Source organism: Strix uralensis, chromosome 18 (assembly GCF_047716275.1).
Source record: "Strix uralensis isolate ZFMK-TIS-50842 chromosome 18, bStrUra1, whole genome shotgun sequence".
Taxonomy (NCBI): Eukaryota; Metazoa; Chordata; class Aves; order Strigiformes; family Strigidae; genus Strix; species Strix uralensis.
The window spans coordinates 2,761,879-2,785,876 of record NC_133989.1 but is presented as its reverse complement, the minus strand read 5'-3'; the positions used below and the strand labels follow the sequence as shown (position 1 = coordinate 2,785,876).

Genomic DNA, 23,998 nt, shown 5'->3' with positions numbered 1-23,998 from the left:
AAATTGTGCCTTAATGTTTTGAGACAAGTGCTGGGATAACTGAGACTTTTTGTTCAATAGTGGAACTGAAATACAGATTTCCAGGAGAGAACAGAAAGAGTTTAATGGATATGATTTTTATTTTTTTTTTTTTAAGTCCGTTTTAAGTCCTTTAGCTAGCAAAGCACTCAGAGTGTGGGACAGATTTCTCCCTGCTGCTGGCTACGTCGGGCAGGTTGCTGGTCTCTTCGGTGGGGCTGTCCCTGCTCGCGTGGGCCATGAGGTGACATTGCTTCTGCGCAGAGATGGTGATGCCCTCTGGGGTGAGGAAATGTCCCCAAACTGTGGCTGTGGTGGGTGGAAATAGTTCACAGTGCCCCCAAATCCCCACTTTTAGTTGTGCTGATTTAAACATGTGATAGTGATATTTTGCATAGAACTTTATTTTTTATTTAATTAGAGCGACTACTTTTAACATTTCCTGTACAAATAAGGGGATCTCTGGCTGCCTTAATCTCCAAATCCCCTCTGAGCACACAGCTGGGGTGAGCAGGAAGTGGTGTGTGTCCCCCACACCCATTTTCCAGATCCTGGAAATACTCACCAGATGCTCCATGTGTTGCTGTGTCCAAATTCCTTCCCAGGGTGAGTTACGGGAGAGAGGCATCAGCGTGCCGGAGGCTCCCTGCCCGCCAGCTGGCTGATGTCACTGTGGTCCCCTCCATCCCAGGGTCCACAGCTCAGACTGGCTGGGTGGTGACACCAGCAAGGGCAGAAATGGATGGGAAGGGACTACAGAGACCTGGAGTAGGGTCTTGGGGTCCAGGAGGTAACCTGCAGAGAGGAAGCTCCTCCAGTCATGTATCTTCAAATGGGTGCATTTGTTACTGCTGCTTTACAGGTAGGAAAACAAAAGTTGGAGAAGAGGCAGAATAGCGATGGGTTTGCCTCTGAGCTGGGAAGAAGAGATGAAGTCCCTGCTCCTTGCTTTAGTCGCAGTAAAGATCCACACCCTGGGGGCTTATTGGATCCAACCTGGGTTAATATGAACTTACCCTTACTGACACATCATAAGTAAGGATCGGGCCCTGCAGTAAGCCCGGTTCAATTCAGGCTGGAGAAGCCTGTGTGTTTATTTCACTGGACTTCTGGTCCCATATAATCCTGATTAACATGAAAAGATCACACACAGTCCAGTGCTTTTGCCAGAGTTTGGTATCCCGTTTGCCAGCAGAGCCACAGGGAAGTTGCAAGGAAATCAAGAGCAGTTTGGTGGCATTGCGAAATGGCACAAATGAACTTTTCATTCAGGGAATTTTTCCAAGCGCAGGCTTCTTGCTGTTGTTTGGCACATGTACCTCTGCAGCCATGGCAGGCTTTGCTTTTCTTGAGGTGACAGTCAGACTCCTGAAACCCACCTGTAAAATGTCTGTTGTTTTTTATAAGCAATGACTTCATTTTATTAGCTGGAAAAAAAGGCAAGTGTTTCCCATGGCTAAGGGCTTCAGTTACACTGCAGTTGTTCCGTATAACCTGATCTTCAATCAAAAAAAAAAAATAATCACAGACTGAGCAGGGTGGTTAACATCTCTGTTATAACTTGCATATTTTTCCATTCATTCTTACAGCAATTTAGAACTGATTTAAACCCCAGGAGATCATGGCTGGGTCACTCACGTGCATGTTTATTTTTTCTTGAAACCTCTAAAAAGCTGACATATTTGAAGGGAAATAGGCATTTGCCAGGAGCTTCTAAATACCTATCCATCAAAATGAATAGAAGTGAAATGTCCCTGCAGACGGAAGAGGAAGAAACTTATGTATGGTCTGGTTCTGCCGAAAGCAATAAGGCTGAAATGTGTAGCACAAAAATGACAGATGCCAATGATGCATTGCAAAAGGCCAACAGCATATATTTTAAACCTGGTGTACTGAGACTGAGATGAGGAGGAGGCACTGTTTCCTTCGCAGGGTTTTTATGCTGACCTAACATTTCTGACCCAAGCTGAATAAAACTGAAATCCAGGCCAGCAAAAATAACTGAAGGTGCTCGATGTCCATGGGCTGAGGCTGGCTGTCCTTAGCCAGCCAGCTTTGTCGGTGTGGCAGAGGTTATTTCTAAGTCAAACTGATCCTCTGCCATGATTAAGTCTGTAACTGCATCTGTTTTCAGCTGAACTTTTCAGGTGAACAAGTTCAAACAGGACTATCCCAACAAACCCTGAATGTAACTTCCTGGGAACTCCACTGTGAAATAAGAAATAAACTCCTTGCTTCTAAATTGTTAACATATAAACTCAGCTAGGTCTGTGGTATCCCTCCTGCTGGATAATTGCTTTATCACAGCAACTGCAAGGTCATTAAATCTGTGGTGTGAGGAGCTTGTGTGCCAGAGAGCCCCTCTAAATGCTTTTCCACTCATGATCAGTGCGTGTGTTGCAGGGACATGAGAAAGGTGCTGTGTGTTTGTACAGCTATCTTGATTTTGCTTATGATAATCGGAATTAATTACTTCTATATGATTTAAAGCAGAAGTTGTTCTGGTATCTGTGTCTGTCCAGTGATTTCGTCAACGTTGGTTGTTTCCATGATCAGAGCAGAACCCAGCACCTATTGTACCACTGTTGAGATTGTCCCACCACGAGAGCAGTGCCCGTTTCCAGGCTGAGAGGAGTACTAGGTGAAAACCTACTCCCCATCAGGTTCATAAGCACGGTTTAGTACTGGTCCAAGGCATGGAACAGCTGCATTGAAGAGACCGGGAATATAAAGTAATATATAGGAATTGCAGGAAAATTCATATGTGCTTCTGCATCCACTCTTTCAGTGCTGTCAATGATGCATAGAGCTGTAGATCTCAGCTTGTGGTCCCTTAACTGAGGACTGCCAAAAACTGGGCTTTGACAGGGTGAAATGTAACTTTTACTTCTCCTTCCTGATGTTTGCCCTCTTGTAGGTCCTGCTCACCATGCTGATTCATACTTGTTTCTTTATTGCCTGCCTGCCTGTGGCGAGTCATGTCTGGGGACGAGTGGGCCAAGGTAAGGAGCCTGCCTGCCCGTGCCTGGGCAATTCCTTGTGCTTTGGCTGTCACCTGGGTTAGCCCAGCCCCTGCCCGAGCCCTTCCCTTTGGCAGTGGCACCCTGTGCAAGGGACATTCCCAACCACACGCAGCATTTCAGGGGGCTGCCGTGCCCTGGTGTCTGTTGGTGAAGCTCCAAACAGCCTGTTCCCACACACAAAGAGCAACAGGAGATCACGGGGGCCCATTTGGGGAGAGTGTCTCGATCCCTCCCCACCCTGCAAAGCCTGTCCTCATCACTGGCAGCAGTTCAGCACGCCGCTCCCTCGCACCAGGGATGCATTTCAGCCTGTATGAGCAATGAAGGGTGCTTATGTGATCTGCAAATGGAGCTTGAGAAACAAGAAGAAAAAGGGTGTCGCTTCTGTTAGTCGCTGCATCTGTCCTGTGCTCTGAAACTACAGCTTTGGACGTTTATGGTGATACGTGGTGCAACATCTGAATAAGAAAGCACATGAGGTGCATTCCTCCCGTAACTTATAGTGCTCCCATAGTACCACAAATGACCAGAAAATACCTGTGACACCTCACCATAGCCTTTCTGACATCGAAGAACACCTGTATATTATGTTTGAGCCTCCTGTGGAAGCGGTCAACACAAAGGGTTCGAGAGACGTGATGGCACTTCAGAGTTTGGACAGACATATCTTCCAGACCAGCCTCTGCAGTTAAGTCTGGGCTTAACTCTCCATCAGCTAGAGAGCAAGGTTACAGCATCAAATACTGCACATCCAACACAGGGCAGGGAAACAGTGGAGCTTTCATGGCACTGGGGTTCATTTGCATCCAGCACATAATGGCGCTTTAGAGGATGCTGTCCTTTCTGATCTGTCTGGGGACATTCTTGCCTTTTTAGCTTCTGGGCTCCTAGAGTGATGGCCGAGGAGCTGGACCACACTTGGCCAAAAGAAGACAGCTCCATGTTTAATCTAACTATGAATTCCCCTCATTGTTCCACGATCTTTTACCATTTCTCTTAGGCATGATTTTGGGATTTGATTTTGCCCCTCACCCCTCATCCCCATGTTTTGTTTCTTCCCCTTCAAAGTTGCCTGGGTTGAGATGTGAATCTGAGCTTTGTTTCCCCAAAATAGTTATCTGCTTGTTGGGCAGCCTGCAGGAAGTCTCTGCAAAGAAAGGTTAAGGCACAGATGTTGTGCTGAGACAAGCAAGTCCTCATTGCCAGCTCTCATTGCTTTCCTGGGCTGTGACTTCATGGAAAAGATGTCAGGAGCTGTCTGGACATCGTGCAAGATTAGGGACTTGAGGAGTCCTGTGCAAGCACTGAGCTGGACGCTCCGAGTCACATTAAGCTTTTTTTATGACTAATGGTAAAGAGATTGGTATCAGCTGCAAACGAGGGGCATCTGAGTGCAGATGCGTATAGTGCACAGGCAAAGGGTGCGCTCACTCCTTGCAAATCAGGGCAGCCTGCTGGAAAGGTGCAGTGTCAGGAAGGCGGGGAGATAAATCTGCTGAGTTGCCATCCTATATCCAGTCAAGTGAAAAAGTTTCATATGGTGACATTTGTATGACGGTACAGCTATGTTTTACCAAGGAATCATTGATTCAAAGAACGACACGTGAGTTCAGATATCTAGCTGGGGTTTAAAAGGTGTCTGTGAAATCTCAAGATGATAAGGGAATGTGCTCTTTCTTCTCTTTACCTCCTTGTCCAATATTATTTTTTTCTTCAGGATTTGTCATTTAGTTTGCTGCTCCCTGCAACAAACTGATACAACCCGGTGCCCATGAGTTATGGTCCTGCCAGGAACTGTTATTTTCACTTTATCAGGTTTTCTTTATTTTCTTCTTTTTTTTTTTTTTCTTTTTTCTTTCTTTCTAAACCCAGCTGGTCCTTGAAGTTGCCTCCGAAATGATCTTTCTGGAGCAGTATGGGATCCACCACCTGGGGAATTTCTGTATTTCTCAGCAGCCCAAGACTATTGAAGAGCCTCACTGAGCCCTTATATCTCTTTCCTGCCCTTCCATTTCAGATGTTTGCGCTAAACACACTTGCTGAAACAAAACATCCTGCATGAAAGCTCCCAGGAGAGTCCTCCAAGATGTGAGGGGTGCAGAGAAAGCCCTCACTTCTGAGGGAGGCTGTTTTCCCTGTTGGCAGCAGTATATATTGAGGTCTCATTTGAGCACATGAGCAACTCCTCTTCACATAGGGTGGGGGCTACAGATTTCCAGTGACTTGTGGCAGGTTTCCTGGCAGAGGTGCAGGGGACTGCGGGAGTTGCCATGCAGCATCAGGGGATGCTGAGGACTTGCATGGGACGGTGAAGGTTTCCTCTGCACTGCAACTGTTCCCGTGTCCATAGAGGAGGTGGTATATGTGGTGTTTTGTGTGTGCATGCGCAGAGGGAGGAATTGCATCCATAACAGCGTGGACACATCTCCTCCTCCCCAGGGTCAGGCCGGCTGAAACTCACTGTCCTTTCGGAAGACAGGCTCCAAATGAAATGGAAAGAGACTGAAGGGAACATCAATGGCTACAAAATTCGGGTAAAGCCCATGGCAGGTATGTGCTAACGTGTTGGACATCAGACCCAGCAAAGATTTGTGTATGAGTGAGGAACTGAGCTCCACCTTTTGACTGGTGGACAACAGGACTTAAGTAAAAGCATTACTTAGACCTTAAGATGATAGAGATAATACAGAGGGAATTATCCACTGGTTGTTCTGGGTTTAAGTGTTGATTACCTAGATCAAAACTTTTCCCTGGCTGTACACGCAGTATGGACAAGAAGCCTTTCTGGCCACTATAAGAGCAGTCTGTAGCGCCACATCAGTGCAGGCACAGTCCCTCTATCACTCATTCCCAATAGGGAGTTGAAGTTCATCCCTCTTCATCCTTGGGGAAAGCACTAGCCAGAAAGTGTTGCTTTTTGGGACTGTGTGAGAAAAAAAAGATGAGTTAAGATCCATTGTCTGGTTCTTCTGTGGGAGCTCCCAGCTCTCTCCCCACCTGCAGGGACACAGGATGGGAAGTGCTTGACGCCGTGTGTGTGGGGGCTCTCCCTGACTTTGGACACTGAACCTGGTGGTATTGAAAGGACATGATGTCCCTTGGCAGGGAGCAATGGTTGGAGGCAACCTTAGTCTTGGCTGGCATTTGGTTTTCAGTCGCTGCCACTCTCCCAGTGAGCCAGAGAAGGCAGCTGCCAGGCAGAGTGCGTGCGGCAGAGCTCTTGTGATCATCCACCCACTTTTAGCTCAGTCCCCACCTGTTCCCCAAGCTGGAGCAGGAGGTTTCTCATTCCTTCCCTGCCCTGCTCCTCCTCAGGCCTCAGCTCAGCAGAGAGCGATGAGCATCCCGGGAATGCAGGGAATCCCCGCCAGTGCTCCCGGCACATGCCTGAGGCTTTCCCTCTGCGTAGGCTGGGGAGCTCCGTCTCCAGCCCTAGGCATGAGCACAGGGATAGCGGGGTCAGAAATGCATCCATTCCCATAATTTAAAGCTTGTAGAACTTTCTTAATTAGAGGATTTTAGGGAGCTAGTTTGCCCCTCTCCCCCTTTGTTTTGTGTAGCACAGAGACCATGATGCAGCACTGGCTGCTGCTTTGCAGAGCTGCCTTGCTCCATGTGCTCAATGCCCCAGTTCCCAGCTGGTCGAGATATCACAGCCCCAGGACAAGTCCTACAGCCCCAGGATATGGCAGGAGGGGTCTGGAGGCAATGACAGCCCCAGAAATGAGCTGTCTTCCTGCAGACAGAAGCTGCCCTTGGGAGAGATGGGGCTTGTAGAGGCAGCCCAGCGAGAGTGGCTGGGATAAGTCAGAGGAGTCCTAAGTGCCAGTGATGACCTTCAAAAACACCAAGCCTCTTCCTCACTTTGTCGCATATGACCTCAAGCACATCAATTGGTTAGATGTTTTCAAGCAATACTTACTAGGAATTGCCCTGTATTTGCCCTCTAAAGACCAGCTTTTCACTCAGCAACTCCTTGAGAAGTTGGTGAGAGTTGCGTTAAAGCTGGATGCGAACTCGTTTTCCATTTTGGGCACATATCAGGGATTTTAAAAATAAACCTATATGTTCTCAGCTCTGGATTGGGAAAAAGAGTAAAAATCGGAGATCTACAAAATTAAAAAAAGAAATAGTTGACTGAGGTCCCTAGGCAGACATTCCCTGCATTTCAGCAGTGCTTTTGCTACTGTCAGCTTAAATTTAAGCTCTGACAGGCTCTGAACTGTGGCTTCATCCCACCTCAGGGGACTCTGAGCAAGAAGTCATGCTGAAAACCAAGACTCCCAAAGCCACAGTGGGGGGGCTGAGCCCTACTAAGGAATACACGCTGCAGGTCTACGTGCTCAATGGCTCCCAGGAATCCTTGTTTGCCAAGAGAAAATTTGTGAGTAAGTAGAGTGTGCTACATTTTACCATTCAGAGAGCTCATGAGGGTCTTGGAGATGTGGCTCCTCAGAGATCGTCCTCTGGCATATGCCCTGTAGACTGTGTGGCAGTCACAGAGCCTGTTACTATTTTGGTTGGAAGATGGGAAAGGGGGATGGTGAAGACCCAGAGGATGAGGGATGGACTGTGACTCACAGACCTGCCTAGATTGACCTTCTCTCTCTGTGTTTGGTCTTCCTACAGTAGAGGAACTAAAAAATGCATCCCAGACAAGAAATAACCGAAGAAACTCAGGAGCTGCGTCGGGAAAGAATCTCACCTCTTCGGGGAACTCAGCAGCTGAGCACGGTGGGGTGGCAGAGGCCACCCCACCACCCCTGAACACTGTCTTGACACAGCCAGGTGGGTGCGCAGACCATCCTGGAGTCACACTGGATTGTTTTTTAGCCATGGCCTCTGCCATGCTACTGTGGTTAGAGCATTAAGCACAGCTGTCCCTAAAACCACTCCCACCCTCTCCCTGCAACCCTACTTCAACAGAGACATTCGTTCAGTGAGGCATGCTAGCTCAGTCTCATCCCTTGCATGCAGGTCTTAACTACAAAAAACCCAGTAAGTAACCTAAAAATATTTGCCCCTCATGCCAGACCACCTGAAAAAGCATATCCATGCATTCCCGGGGCTGACAGATACTGAAGTTCAGCAGATACAGTCATATCCTTCAACTGAGAGGATTCTTTGAGAACAAGCTGCTCCCTAAGCACTGAGGCTAATGGTGCTTGATTCCCTAGGCTCTGTGTCCCAAGGTTGGCTGCAGATGGTCTACAAGAAGGTGTGAGGCCTCCCCTATGGCTGAGGATTTTATATTAGATTCTCATGTGTCTGGCAACAAGGTTTGCATGAGTTCAAGAGTCAATTGTACTTGTTGGTAGAAGAAATATCCATCAGGGCCGTTATACAAAAGAAGACTTGCACTAGCTCAGGATGTTTCCGAGTCACAGATTGCTGAGGTCTGGAGAGTACACTGGGTATCAGGTGCCATGGTATGTTTTCCCTGATTTATATAAAAGTTCATTACTTTTCATCATCAAAGATAATGGTAAAGACAAACTTTTGATCTGATCCACTACTAACATTATTAACTCATGAGTCCATGCACAACCCTCTCAGAGAGACAGAATGGCCTCCTTTGTCTAGCTACCTATTTGCATAAAGCTTGTAGGGCTTTTATCCCCTCTGAGCCCCCTACACCTCTGTCAAATGTGGCTGGAATCAGCTGCCGGCCGCAGCAGGTTGTATGGGGATAACACAGCCAGGGACAATGGATTTTTTCTCTTTGGAGCACAGCAAAGGAGAGAGCTGAAAAGAAAAGGCAGAAGGGGACTCAGCCAAAGGGCTCAGGAGAAACCACAAAAAACCAGGCCAGTACGGAGGCCAGTGTGACAGAAGCAACACCAACAACCACAAGATCATCCCAGCGCGCTCCTGCAAACTCGGAGCGAGAGTCCCTAGGAAAAGAAAAACCCACAAAGGATTCACTGAGGCGAGGTGAGAGGGGGTTCAAACAGGGCTTGCTCCTTCTTCCCCACAGTTTTCCCGAAATCTTGTTGAATACAACCTTTCTACCCCACTCTCTATCACCAAGATTTTCAAGAGTACCAATGCTGCTGATAGTGCTTTCAGTTGCAGGGTCATGCTTTGGGGAGCTGTCAGGGATCACTGGGGAAATTTGGAGTTCTGTAGAACATCACAGATTTTAAGACAAACTGGAGCTAGGCCAAAATTTCCTTCCAGATGATTTAATTTATTGATTTGCCACTATTCTCTCTCTTCATGTTGACAACTCCCCCTGCTTCTGACAGATCCGTGTACAAGTTTGTATTCTACAGCAGACCTGCCCAGCCATGGACCTTTCCAAGCCTTCAGAAGGGGAGGAGTGCATCAGTGATGTTTGTTACTCAACCTGCTCCTCCTTCTGGACTTGTTCTTCATGTTTCACAGATAACTGATTCATAATGATCCTCCAGATTCGTCACTTGACACTATGGCAGGGCAGATGGCTCGCAGCACTGTTGAAGTAGGAATGGGATTGGCCAGAGCATCCTTATTTGGTCCCTGGAGACCAGTAGGAATCCATGGCTGTGAAAAGAGATAGGAGAGTAACCTCTCTGCAGCCCACTGAACCTTGATGGGATCATCTATTTCCCTCCACCAAAGATAAAAAGTCTCCCATTTGAAATATATTCAGGGAAGATGCATTTGATCAGCAACATGCCCTATCTTATCCTGCAGGCCTGGGGTGGGGAGAAAGGCAGGGCTGGAGTATCTGTGATGCCAGCAGGTTTTTACGGAGGGATTGGATTTAATATAAAGCCACGAAATAATTATAGCCCACAGGGGATCTCGCGATGGAATGGAATTAAGCAATCACCTGCAATTCTTGGAGACTTAGGCTAAATAAAAGGGAAGCACTGGGCTGGGGCTGAGATATAATTGAGCTGACAGCTTGCAGAGAGCAGTGCTTGGGCTAGGCACACACCTCCTGACAGCTTTAACCCATTCTTTGCAGAAATGCAGCTGTGTGCCACTCGATTTCTTGGTACTGGGATGGGTTACCCTCAGCCACGTGGTTTTCCCAAGATGCTGGGATGCATCAGGCTGGCAGATGGTCCAACCCACCATCCAGACAAGGCCTTACACTACAGATTTTCTTTTTATCTTAAAACTGAAGCAGTTTTTCCTCCTTTACAATTACTTCTCTCAGTATCAAACCTTATACCCTCCAGGTTCCCAGTTTCAGTGCGACACATCTGCAATGACTGATATTGTCCTGCTTGTGGATGGATCTTGGAGCATCGGACGCAACAATTTCAAGCTCATTAAGGAGTTTCTGAGCAATCTGATTTCCCCATTCAGTATTGCCCAAGACAAGATAAGAGTAGGTAGGACACTTTCCTGTTTCCTGACCTTGGAAAGTCCGTGTTTGAAGGAGCCTTGGTCTCTGTTCCTGTGGTTATGTGCTCCTTTGAGGAGTTTTTCTTCCTTTAGGGTAGGGTCTTGCTTTCTCTTGGCAGCTTTTCCCATCTGATAGCAAGCTCTGGCCTCTAGTGGCTGTGAGCAATGGCTGCACAGTGAACAGGAGCGATGTCTTCTGTGCAACACCAGCTCAGGCGTTGGTGCTGAGATACCTTTGGGATTTGCGACCTACCTCTGACGAGGTGCTCAGCCTCCACAGCACCGCACAGACAGATGTGGTGGCAATGCTGCATTGGAGCTGCTTTGAGTTCAGCTAAGAAAGGTGCTGCTTCCAGTTCTGAGTGTCACTAACACTGGCCAAGCTGTACGTGAAATAGGACAGCGTAAATCCTTCCTACTCCTTGCAGCCAACTAGTTCAAAACTGATTAACACTGAGACCTTGTAAAATACTTCAGAGCCCTACCGCAGGGGTAAGTACCACTGTGCCCAGTGGCATCTGAAGCATCACCTTGCTGCCTGCACGGCAAGGACCATGTAGAACAGTGGAGCTAGAAACCAAATCTGCTCACCCTGACTCCCTTCCATTATTTTGTAGCATCCTCCCATGGCAAGCCGCCTCCCCCAGAACAAGTCTCCTCTTGCAGCTTACCTCGGCTTGCATGATGCCGATAGCTCTTGCCTTCCCCAGGGCTGTCCCAGTACAGCAGCGATCCCCGCACAGAGTGGGATCTGAGCGCTTACTCTACGAGGGACCAGGTGCTGGAGGCCATGAGGAATTTGCGGTACAAGGGCGGCAACACCTTTACAGGTACCTCCATCTCACAGGTCTCTGCTAAATGATCTGTGTGCTGCAGTGGGGGAAGGTGTTCCCATGGGATGACGTCCTCTGTGGGGAGCAAGGCCACTGGGGGCAGAGAAAAGAGTAAAGGTGGTGGGGGGCAGTTGTCGGCAAGGCTGTAGCACACCATCCATCTCTGCTCCTCCCCAGGTCTGGCACTGACCCACGTCCTGGAGAAGAATCTGAAACCAGATGCTGGTGCCCGGCTGGGGGCTGAGAAGTTGGTGATACTCCTGACTGATGGAAAATCCCAGGATGATGCCAACCTGGCTGCTCAGACCTTGAAAAACCTGGGCATAGACATATTTGCCATTGGTAAGATCACAGCCATCGATAAGTCATAGGATAAAGCCAACATACTTTTGATCTTCTCCAAATTGAAGGTTATGTTCCCTCAACTTTGGTAGAAGCGTACTGAGGCTGTAAAACTAAGGTAGTGGGTAAGACCTCATTACATTGTGTCTAAGATGAAAATTAAGTCATTTATTCAGCATAGGCAATGTCTTCAAAGGGTTTTTTGTTTGTTTAGAAAAAATATTCACATGAGAGATTTCACACCTCCTGTCTAAAAACCTTTGTCAGCCTCAGAGACCTGTGCCATGAGAACAATATTCTCAGCTGTGGAATTAGGCAAGAGAACATTGTATTGGGGAGGGCAGGAGACCTCCTTTATAATTACTGCCTCTCACAACTTTCCATTTCTCTAAATAATAACGTTATCTGCTCCTCACTATCTGGCAGCAATAATGAGACACAAAATGGCCTTGGGCAGCTCTATCCTTGATGACTACACGAGCCTGCTAGAGACTAACACATGAGCAATAAAGTTATAGAAAAATCTCCTAAAATTGCAATCCCCAAACTTCAAGGATTAATTTATGTTGGGAAGAGACAAGCAAGGGTTTATTGCATAGGGTTATGCAGCTAAGTGACTGGCACTGTGATTCCTTTCGTGGACTGAGTGGAGCTGCTGAGCCTCAGCTGTATGTTGCGCAGCACAGCAGACTAACGTCATGTACCTGAAATGACCTGGAGATCTGTTCCTGGCTGGGGTCTTTGCCTTTCCACTCTGGTTAGAGGAAACTCACATTGTTTGGCCCTTAGACAACAGGACCTGAGTATTAACCTCAGTAGCACCTTGGTTCTCACTGCAAGAGCAAGGGGGAAGGAGGCCAGCAAAGCTGTTAAGATAATGGTCTTGGACTTGAGAAACCAAGTGGGATCCCCATTTGGCAGTGATACTGCTTGGGCAATGCTAGGGTGACCTTGCATCTAACACTGGGAAGCAAAATAAGTTGTATGCTGTGGGGCTTGGTCTGCAGAGGGTTAATGAAGATGTGGAGCAGAAGGATAGGAATGGAGAATGCTCTGATGGTGAGGTTCTGCTAAATAAATGGTCTGCTTCTTGCTCATCTCCGACACTCTTGAAATGCAATGTGATGTTCTGATGAACAACAGGCTCTCTGTGGGGAGTCCTGGCACCTCATAAATATAAAATTGTTGTTTATTCATTCACTTGTTCCCCCATTTATGCCAACTGCCTCTTAGGCTGAAAAATATCTGCCTTTCTGGTAGCAAAGACTGCAAGTGATGAGGAGGCAGGAAAACAGAAGAAGGATTCACTAAACTGTCTCCAGGCCACAAAAGACCTTCTGAGCCCACAGAGTTGGAAGCCCTTCCCAGGCTGGACTGAGGCTGGTGCTGCAGGAAAGCCCAAGGCCATTCTCAGACACCACCACCCCACTGGAAGGACTGGGAAGCTCTGCTTGGAGAGGAGGACGGTGGTGGACCCATCCTGCCCCTGAACAAATGGCACAGAAGCAGGAGGCAGAAGCTGCTCCTCTCTGGGGGGTTTTCTCACTCTTGTTCTCTGCTCTGGTTGCAGGGGTGAAGAACGCGGACGAGGCAGAGCTGAAGCAGGTGGCCTCAGAGCCTCTGGAGCTCACCGTGTACAATGTGCTGGATTTCCCGCTGCTGAGCTCTCTGATTGGCAGGCTCACCCGGGTCCTCTGCACCAGGATCAAAGAGAAGAGCAACAAGGAAAATGCAGGTGATGTGAAACTTCCTCAGTGAGGGCTGAGCTTCCTTCTGCTCACTATGCACTTGCCATCAGGATTGACCCTTTCTCATACCTGTGTCTCCATGAGCTCCACCACCTGGTCAGCACCACCTAACACTTCTTCTCCAGTGCTGATCTCCTTGCTCAGCCCTCTTTCTGCCTGACAATGGTCCTTGCCATGTCAATGTGTTGGCCAGTTCCTCCTGTGATTGTTGTCTTCTACAAGACCCTCCGGTTGCAGTTCTTCCACTCTGACTCCGCTGCAGAGTCCCTGCTGTCTCTAATAAGTCACGGAGAGACATTCCCTGTAGAAGTTTCCATTCTGATCCTCTTGGTTTAGTTATCTGCTGTTGGCATGTGAGCTAATACAGGCAACAGCCATTTCTACCAGGAGGTTGGATAACTCTTGGTGGATATGATCACCTAACGACAACAACTACCGTTGTAGGGAAGAGGGGACTTCTTTTCCCTCTTCCATTATCATATGGTGTGATAAATGTGTTGTAGCCATCTCCTTTTCTGAGTTTTTTCCGACCAAGAAGAGGCAGAAAAAACAGAAGAGCTAATTTGAGAATATATTGGGGAGAGTGTACAGAGGAAATGTGGAGATACAAAAAGAAGATGATAAAACATTTAAACACATCTTTTTTTCTCCACACTTTAAATGATGGCTCTCCAAGGCATTTTCAAGTTAAAACCAAACAGCCTTTTTCTTTCCTTTGCTGGAGAGCAGTTTGTACGATGCACAAGAGAATGAAGAACCACTCCAGATGTTAGCTTAGATCCTCAGGAGAAATATCATGTACGTATTTCCATCTCTCTCTGATCTAAGATTGGCCTAAGGCGAATGGGAAAGTCTAACTTTCAAGCATACTTTTATTTTAATGCTCATGTTTGATATAATTAGACATTTTTCAAAGGTGCAGATTAGGCTAAAGAAAGATGGACTGCTCAAAAAAGAAACCAAAATAGCTTCTTGTTCATTTTGACAAATTTTCATGATGAGGAAAGCCATCTTTTGGATATATGTGAAAATGCAGACTTGTGTTGAAAAGATATTCCCGGCACCCAGGAAAATACACAGCCTGTTCTCTATGGAGTATTTATGTTCTCTGTATGCCCAGTTTTTAAATATTTATTTCAGAGCAGTTTGGAACAGTTTCTACAGGGAAGGAGACTGTAACTTGATTTGAAAAATGTCGCTCACATTTATGAGCTAGAAAGTATATTTGGCATGAGAAGTCTGAATATAAGAAAGTAACTGTGTTTTTAATTCCTAGGCAGCACTGTGAAAGATATCCCTGTGAACACGGGTCCCCAGCTGAGCCCAACTGACCTTAAAATATCAGCTGTGACCTCTAAGAGCATGCACTTGACCTGGAGTCCTCCTCTGAGACCACCAAAGAAATATCGGATTGTGTATTATCCATCTAAGGGTGGTACTCCCAAAGAGGTGAGAGACCTTTCTCTGGACATCTGAGACTGCAGTATCTTCCAGATGGTGGCTGGGAATTTGAGTAGACTTGGGTAGACAAAAAGATGAGGGTAGAGGTACAGTTCCTGTGGGACATCAGCTAAAGCCAGGGATGAAATTAAATGCACAGAGTGTAAATGTGATCAGCTGATAGGATGACAGGATGGAAGAGGACATCAGATAAATGTCATCTTGCGAGAAATACTTCAAGCCGTGCCAACGCAAATTTTTCTCTTATGCAGTGTTATCCCCTCCCTAAAGCACCTGTTTTGACTCAGAGGACACTCAGGTACACAGAGCTGTCCAAGGATGCTCATCTCTGATGGATATGACTTAGAAAAGCAAATCCAAATTGATGATAGATTTCTATTGTTTTCAGTGAGAGCATGATTAGAGTATTGTGCTTGATGTTTGCACAGATCCCGGCCTTAGAGGACAGGAATGCTTAGTGCCTCTTACCTCTCTCTTTTGGGGAGATGCTAGCTGGCCCAAAATTCAGAGGGCGACTGGACTTCATGTTTCTGTGCACCGATCTCCCACAAAGAATCCACGCTTGCTAGGAAAGGCCAGTTCAGCCATTCATTTGCTGAAAACCAGCTAGAACCTCCCTGTCTTGACAGCTCTCCTTTGTGCTTTCAGGTGGTTTTGGACGGAGCAGTCTCCTCTTTGCGGCTTTCCAATTTGACCTCCCACACAGAGTATCTGGTGTCAGTGTTTCCTATTTACGACACAGCTGTTGGGGATGGGCTGAGAGGCGTCACCTCCACATGTAGGTCGTGAGTAGAGAGAATTATGCTGATGCATTATTTTCTTTGCAATCGTCTCAGACTGGAGCCTGGCATTGTAATTTCCCCCGTCCCTCAAGTTCAGTCTGTCTACAGCTATCTCCATCCATGGAGATGTTCAGAACTTGACCAAACAAGACCCTGAGCAACCTGCTCTGATTTGGCCCTGCTTTGAGCAGCAGGTTGTACCAGAGGCCTTCAAGGGTTCCTTTCCACCTACGTCACTCTGCAAAGGAGACCACTATGTTGAGCTCACCCTGACATGGCTAGAAATATCTTGCACCATGCTAGAAATATCTTGCAACCCCCTGCCACATTTTTATCCTTGGGATTCAAGTGAATTAAACCTATTATCTGTGAGGTGGCTGCTCCACTGTGTTAGACGTGGGGTAGATGTCCACCAGCCTGCAGTAGCTGCTGCAAAGCCAGGTCTCCTCTGGGGTTTGAGCTGTCTCAGACTTCATACACTGAAGATATCTTTCTGCCTTGTTTTTTCCTTCAGTGCCTTTGTCTTCCCCTCGCTCTCTGCGTGTCTCTGAGCTGAGCCACAACAGCATGAGGCTGAGCTGGAAGGCAGCCCAGGGAGCCACGCAGTACCTGGTGCTCTGCTCCGCAGCCCCGGACGGAGCAGAGGACTATACGACAGAGGTAGAGTTAATAAGAATAATGACAGTATCATTTTTTCTCTGACTGGTCTGAGTTTAGTTCTAGCTCTAACCTTTGTGAATTGGTATCATGAGTTTTAAAAAAAAAAAACAAAACAGTGTCAACATTATTGCCAGCAACATCTTTCATGGAAGCGTTTCATTTTTTAATGACGTATCTCAAACCGATTTATAACTGTGAGGGTTTCACGTGGGAAATAAAGTCATAGGGAGAGAACTGACTGCCTCATGGGGCTCTGGAAACCCAGGCACTGAACTCACATCTTTGCAGCCCCAAGTGTAACTGCTGGATCCTTGAGGCTGTACATAAATGTTTTACTCTGTTTATCTTAAAATGTTAACTGAAAATTTGTTAGGGCGGCTTTTGCTGACCTCTAAAACCAGACCTACGACACCGCATAAGAATGAAACAATGCTTGATGAATGGAAAATCCTTAAAAACATCTAAGAACCCTTAGTCACGTGTGCATTTTAATGGGCTTTTGAGTACCTGTAGATTGAGGATATGAATTAAAAAAAAAAAAAGTGGGGGGAACATTTATTGCCTCTATGACTCAGATTCCTACCCCACATGCACAGCTGCAGGAGCAATTGCAGGATGGTTTTCAAAACAGAACAATTAATGCTTGTACTCTGCTTTCAGCACATAATTGTGGTTTGGGGCTTTTTTTTAAGTTTTGGAACATTTGAAAGAGACACCAACATTTAAAAATGCATTTTAGCATATTAGAGCATTTCTGCAGTAACCTGACCTACTCACTGTAAGAGCGCAATGCTCTAAGGCTACGGGATGTCTGCAAAACCAGCGTTACAATGTTCCCTGCCTTTTATAAAACCGTTTTCCATTGTGTGCAGACTCCTAAAAGTCTCTGGGGTGCATTTTTGCAGCGAGCAAGCTGGAGGAGAGCTGTGGCCGTGCTGTGTTAGCGGCAGGTGGCAGCAGCCCAGTTGCTACGGGTCTGCTCGCAGCAGGCAGCTCTTCTGCAAGAGCTTTCCCTGTGTCTGAGCAAAGTGGGATCACATCTCTCACATACAATCACAGAATCAGAATCATCTGTGTTGGAAAAGACCTTGAAGATCCTCCGGTCCAACCATGAACCTCACACTGACCGTTCTCCACCAGATCCCTCAGCGCTGGGTCAACCTGACTCTTCAACCCCTCCAGGGATGGGGACTCCCCCCCTGCCCTGGGCAGCCCATTCCAATGCCCAACAACCCCTTCTGCAAAGAAATCCTTCCTAAGAGCCAGTCTGACCCTGCCCTGGCGCAGCTTGAGGCCATTCCCTCTTGTCCTGGCGCTGGTTCCTTGGTTCATCCCCCCTCTCTGCACCCGCCTTTCAGGGAGTTGGAGAGGGCCATGAGGTCTCCCCTCAGCCTCCTCTTCTCCAGACTAAACCCCCCCAGTTCCCTCAGCCACTCCCCATCAGACCTGTGCTCCAGGCCCTGCACCAGCTTCGTTGCCCTTCTCTGGACACACTAGAGTCATTCAATGTCCTTTTTGTAGTGAGGGGCCTCTGATCCAACCCAGAACAACAACAGCAGCAGTATTTTTGTGTAAGAGACTCACGCCTCTGCAGACCAGGGTAGGAGAAGGTGATGCGTACCTCCATGGTGCTTGGTGTCCTGGACAAGAGAGCCCAAGCACTGACCACTGTAGAGCACCCACCCAAGTGGTGAAGTCCCAAAGTGGAGAAATCCCCTTGGTGTAACCAAAAGAACTTTGGCCAGTGTCTCTGTAAGGTCTTGTTCTGTTGAGGGCATTGGCAGGTACCCTAGAGTTGAAGGGTGCCCCAAAACATCTCTCTGTTGGCAGGTGAAGGTGTCCCAGCCTGAGGTCCTGCTCCACGGGCTGTTGCCCAGCACGGAGTACTCTGTCGCGGTGTACGCGATGTATGGGGAAGATGCCAGTGATCCAGCCAGCATCCAGGAAACCACCTGTAAGTGCTGCTGCTTCTTACTGAGTTGTTATTAAACCCTTAAGGCAGGAGAGACGTGTTAAATGAGGTGCTTCCCATACTGTGCATGTGGCTTGTAAACAGGCTGTCTCTTCCTTGGCTGATCTTAAGTGAATATTGGTCCCTGAGGGGATCTCTAATTACATGGTGAGCTGTGAAAAAGGAGTGATTTTCCCCTGGTAAAAAAGGGCTGCTGAAAGAGCTGTTCCCCAAGGTCTTTGTTGTCTGGGAAGAAAACGGGAATTATTTGGTTGTTTCTTCACCTAAAGCCCAGGCATCCTTTCATGACATCCCAGAGGCATGTATGGTTGTGACATAAAAAGAATATTTTCCCACATGGTGAATGAATCTCTTAGTTCAAGGTGGAGTTATCTAGGAGCAGCAGGAGGCAACCGGTGGCGTTGTCAATGTGCAGCCTGTGAAACCTCGGAGTGCTGTCACTAACTGTTGTTGCAGTGGCCTTGAGTCCTCCCAGATACCTGAGCTTCTCTGAGCTCAGCCACGCGTCCGTTCGAGTCAGCTGGGAGGCTGCGTCTCCGGCTGTGAAAGCTCACCACGTCACCTATGTTTCTAACAGAGGGAGCAACGCTGGGAAGGTGAGTCCTCAAGGGGTTGGTGGAAGGAAAAGAAACTTGGGATGTCAGATATTGCCTTGTTCTCCTTCGGATGCATAGTTCAGGGAGGGCTTATCTGCTGGCAGTGTTTTAACTGTGAAATGAGCAGTTTTGATGCAATTGCCACCCGTGTGCTAACTCCTCTGCAGCTGTACCCAGGCTCCTCTACAAATCATGGAATCATAGGTTTGGGTTGGAAGGGACCTTTAAAGGCCATCTAGTGCAACCCCCCTGCAATGAGCAGGGACATCTTCACCTAGATCAGGTTGCTCAGAGCCCCCTCCAACCTGACCTGGGATATTTCCAGGGATGGGGCATTTACCATCTCTCTGGACAACCTGTTCCAGTGCTTCATCACACTCACAGTAAAAAATTTCTTCCTTATATCTGGTCTGAATCTACTCTTTTAGTTTAAAACCACTACCCCCTCTTCTATCGCAACAGGTCCTACTAAAAAGTCTGTCCCCATCTTCCTTATACACCCCCTTTAAGTATCAAAAGGCTGCAATAAGGTCGCCCTGGAGCCTTCTCTTGTCCAGGCTGAGCAACTCCAACCCTCTCAGCCTTTCTCATACAATACTCATACAACTCCTCCACTGCAGGTGGAGGTTCCTGGCACTGCAACATCCACTGTCCTGAGACCTTTGTCCTCCCTCACCCAATACTTCATCAGTGTCAGATCTACGTATGATGAAGGGGACTCCTTTCCAATTACTGGCAATGTTACCACCTGTAAGTAGGGAATAAAATTGGTTTTGGTCCCAGTAACAGGTGACAAAATTGGCTTATGTGTGTCTGAACCAGGACGTTTTGAAGACTGGTCCCAGCAGCTTGTGGCCAAAACCCTTGCACAAAACCCAGATGACTGTTGTTCTTTGCATGTGGAATATGTCCAACTGTGTTATGTTTAAAATAAGATGGAAAGAATAAAGAAAGGAAGTAAATGAAGAAAAAGGATGATATATCACTAACCTCTGTGTCCTTGAGAGCCCTCCTAGTCTTCTCCCCTTTACAATACTGGCATGATTCGTGTCCTCTCCACAAATGAGATAATCTTGCTTAATTAGGGTTTTAAAAATAATTTACCCCTCTCTGTCCTGATGGCTGTTGTCATATGGGTCTGAAGAAGTGAAAGACAGGCTGGTCTCAGACATCTGCCTGGTTGATGTTTTGCTCCCCAACCATCTGCTCCCCACCTTGGCTCTGGCAAGGTGCTGTCAGTGCCCACACTTCAGCTCATTTTCCTTCTGCATCCCTCAGTAAAGGTCCCCCCGCCACATGCACTGAAGGTCACAGAGCTCTCCGGGAACAGCCTTCGCCTGCAGTGGGAAGCTGTCGCTGCCTCCGATGTGGTTGTCTATCAGATCAAATGGAGCACAGTTGGTGGAGAGAAGCCTCAGGAGGTATGGACCCACACACAGCTCTGGGGAGGCTGGGTTGGCTTAGTGCCTGCTTGATGGCTCTGAACTTACCTGCAAGACTAGCATGGAGCGGTGTAAAACTATTCAGGTTAACGCACTCAAGCAATTAAACAGTTCAGCATCCAGTCGAAGGAACCTATGGAATAAGACAAGGTCTGTCCTGGGTCTGGCTCTGTTCAGTAGAGCAGTCACCTTGAGTGCTGGAAGCAGGAGCGACAGTGGGATGGAGTCCTGCAGGCTCTGGGAAGATTGCAGAAGTGTTCTGGAAAATCTCAAGGATGAAATTCAATAGGGACAAGCAGAAAGTATTAAGCTTAGGCAGGAATAATTAACTACAAGTATACAGGATGTAGAACAAATAGCTAAGAAACAATTCAGTAGAAAAAAGATCTGGGGTTGCAGAGAATCACCCACCCACAATGTCAAATTGTTATGGAAAAGACAAAAGTAATACTCAAGTATTTATAGCTAGAGGTATCGCCTCTAAGGCAGGTGAAGCAGCTTCTGCTTTCCTCAGTGCTGGTAAACACTGTCTGCTTTTGGGATACTGCTCTTCAAGAAGGATGAGGTTCACGTGGGGAGCACATAGAGGAGAGCGGCCAGAGACAGAGCTGGTGCAGGAGTGGCAGGGATGGACCAGGTGACCTCTTCCATCTCCAGCCCCTAATTTCAGTATGAGTGCAGTTTAAATGGTGGTTTAAATACACGAGCCTCTCATGCAACGCTTCACACCTGGGCTGGAGTAGGGGTGTATTGGGGCTTCTGTCTCCAGCACACCTAAAAGCTGGAAACTGAGCAAAGGGATTCCATGCTCCTGGCAGGTTGACTGCCTTGTGTCAGAGCACTGCAGCGTGGTGCTGAAGTAGCTGTTGAATATAACTGGGCAGCAATGCATGGGCATCTACAGTGCATTAATCAGGGCTGGAATTTTGCCTTTACTTAGATATGTGCAACCCACAACAGTAGACTTTGTCCCCAAAGCCCAGTGCTAACTCATTTGTGCCTACGGGCAATCTGTGAGCCAACCACTTGGATGGCATGAACTATCTTGGGGATGCCTGGGAACTTGACTGACTCATTTCTTCCCCTGCTGCAGCTCTCCGTCACTGGAAATGTGGCAACTGCTGTCCTGACAGGCTTGCAGAAGAATACGGACTATAAAATATCCATCTGGGCCTATTATAAAGATGGTGCTCGAAGTGACACGGTTTCTGTTCAGCACAGGACCAGTAAGTGATCAATGCTCAGCATCCGCAGCCTAGGGATAACAAACCAGGCACAGAATGCCTCAGAACCCATCACTGAGCAGCAGCTCAGATCTGGTCATCTCCAGCTCTGAAAACCCAAACCTGAATGTCTCAACGGAGTTAGAGATGTTTGGCCTTCTGTCTTAAAGTATTCTGAATTTGTCCTGAGAAAAATAGGCTGGGCAAACACAAGCAGGCCGGTGTCTTTTATAGGCATCTGATACCGTTGCAATGTGTTTCGTGTAGAATGCATCGCTTTCAACCCCCCTGCTTCTGTGTGGTGTATTGATGCAAATGAATTGGCTTTCTAGAGGGTGTTCAGCTGAACATGTCACGCTGCTGCCTAATGAATGTTTCCTGTTAGTAAAATATTGTCTGTTAAGGAGGGTGAGGATTTCTTCAGCTACATCAGTGCTGAGCTGTGCTTCATCGGAGGGCACTTACAAAAATGAGAGAGAATCCTGCAGGCAGACTCTGTCTTGGAAGCATTATCTAAATCTCACTTTGTACAGACAGGATATGAGGTTAAAAAGTGGCACTCCCAGAGGTCCTCTTAATTAATATTGCCTGTAAAATGGCTTTGTTGGTGGTGAACGGAATACAGTTCATTCAACAGCAGCAGTCCTTTCCTCCATCTCTCAGCTCTCAACCTCCTTTGAAGAATAAACTCGTCTAGGCTGGTGTTGAGCTGATGAAGCTCAGAGTAAATGGCAGTCTTGGAATAAGAATCTCAGGTTTTATTAATAATGAATAATAATAACATTTGTTTATAGAAAGGTACTTCAGGCAAGTGCCTAGGAGCTGCATACTGAGAAACAAGCAAACAAACAAAAAAGCATTCTACAGGTAGATGATGCTAAAGGGGCAATTAGAGATGTTCAGAGGCTTCAGAAAACAAATGGCTATGTTTTAAGCCATGAATTACAAAATGCCTGAGGAGCTCTCTCAGCCCGCTGCAGATGACATGCGATGGTGCCTTTCTAGGCATATTTGAACAAGCCAGTCCTTGCTGGTTTTGGCACCCTAGTGGGACATAGAAGGCAATTTGACTTTTGCTTGTCAGCTGCTGTCCTTTTTCTGAACAAGGATGCCTTAGGGATGTCAGACTTTGCCATGCTGCATTGAAGAAAGCAAAACACTCAAAGAAATTAGATGTGCAGTTCGGCAGCCAAACCCAAGTGTCAGTGCCTGGGTGCTGCCATGAACAGCCAGGACACTGCCACACGCTTCTCAGGGCCAATATTTGCATGTGAAATCAATGTCTTTGATGGTGATTCACTCTTTTTAATGTTTAAAGTAAGAAGTGCCCACAGGGGAGAAGTGGCACAGGAGAAGGGATGGCTGATGGTTTCCAGGAGGCAGTGCTGATCTTGGGCAGTTCAGAGGAAACCTGTGGATGCCAGCAAAGTGAATAAGGCTTGTGCAGTGATGTATGGGAAGATGTGGCACTAGGCAGCACTCTGGGAAATTCTGGGATACAGTTATACTTCAAACCTTTACTGTTTCAAGCAAAAGCTACCGTCTTGTGCTGTGCAATTACGAGTAGTTAGGATGTCCAACAGGGTCAATCTACATGTCAGAGCTGGTGAATGGTAACTCATTCAGTTAGAGCATGGCAATCTCTTACATTATCTGGAAAACTAAGCCCTTGGTTTGACTTTTGAGCCCTCTACACCCTAACTTTCATTATAAAAAAGAAATTCTGGGGGCTGAAACCCCACTGAATGTAATCTAGTTCTCCTCAGGATGGCAGACTTTGGGTTGCAATCTGGTGAACAGCAGTGATCAGGCTGTGCTGAATGAAAACAAAAGTACATGTTAGAGGAGGCTGAGAAACCACCCTTCTTTTCATCATTGCTTTTCTCTTTTCCTTTCTTGGCAACATCCCTTTATATAGGAATAGGTCAAGTAATGAAGATTTTCTTAAAAATGCCTTGGTAGAATTTGCAAGAAACACTGAAGTTTAAAGGCAGTGGCTGAAGTGAAACTCAGCAGGAAGCGCTGGTAACACAAGCTTCTTTCCCTGTCCTTCATCCTCCCTGGAATACTTTCTTCTTTGAAGGTTAAGGGAAAAAAAATGCCAGGTCAGATCAATCCTCTTTGTATACTGGTTTTGTGAAATGGAGCCACGTGCCTCCCCTGGGGGTGAGGTGAGAACACCAAGTTCATTTTATTCAGGACCACTAATCCCTCCCTCCTCCCCTGAAACACCCATTTCAAGGCCAAATGGGTTATGCTCAAGGGACCCTGCAGACACCGGTCCCTCACAGACAGCAGGTCATCAGAAACATCTTCCTCTTATAAAAACCAAACCCATTCATCACTGTGATGTGTCATTTGGTAGGCTTGGGATGAGGTTTCTCTTCTTCCTGGTAGGAAGAAAAATTGTTTCAAACTCAGCTTAAAGTGGGTGAATAGCTTTAGCTAGAAAAGGAACAAAAGTTGGAGAGAGTGATATGGTGCAGGTCACTTCTTATCTTCTTATCTTGCTCAGCACCTGGTGTTTAAGTTGTAATGGTGTAATTAAATATTCAGA

At 47.0% G+C, this 23,998-nt stretch overlaps 1 protein-coding gene across 1 annotated transcript in view; it reads left to right on the top strand.

Moving 5' to 3' along the window:
• COL20A1 (collagen type XX alpha 1 chain) overlaps window positions 1–23,998 on the top strand; it is a 52,776-nt gene that overhangs the window by 637 nt on the left and 28,141 nt on the right. The window contains exons 2-18 of the mRNA XM_074888062.1: window positions 2,936–3,020; window positions 5,481–5,591; window positions 7,286–7,429; window positions 7,671–7,829; window positions 8,775–8,975; window positions 10,214–10,369; window positions 11,093–11,212; window positions 11,393–11,557; window positions 13,128–13,292; window positions 14,582–14,754; window positions 15,415–15,544; window positions 16,063–16,208; window positions 18,039–18,162; window positions 18,637–18,776; window positions 19,397–19,526; window positions 20,055–20,197; window positions 21,312–21,444. Coding sequence (XP_074744163.1) covers window positions 2,948–3,020; window positions 5,481–5,591; window positions 7,286–7,429; window positions 7,671–7,829; window positions 8,775–8,975; window positions 10,214–10,369; window positions 11,093–11,212; window positions 11,393–11,557; window positions 13,128–13,292; window positions 14,582–14,754; window positions 15,415–15,544; window positions 16,063–16,208; window positions 18,039–18,162; window positions 18,637–18,776; window positions 19,397–19,526; window positions 20,055–20,197; window positions 21,312–21,444 — 2,413 coding nt within the window. The 5' untranslated portion in view covers window positions 2,936–2,947. The remainder of the gene's footprint in view (window positions 1–2,935; window positions 3,021–5,480; window positions 5,592–7,285; window positions 7,430–7,670; window positions 7,830–8,774; window positions 8,976–10,213; window positions 10,370–11,092; window positions 11,213–11,392; window positions 11,558–13,127; window positions 13,293–14,581; window positions 14,755–15,414; window positions 15,545–16,062; window positions 16,209–18,038; window positions 18,163–18,636; window positions 18,777–19,396; window positions 19,527–20,054; window positions 20,198–21,311; window positions 21,445–23,998) is intronic.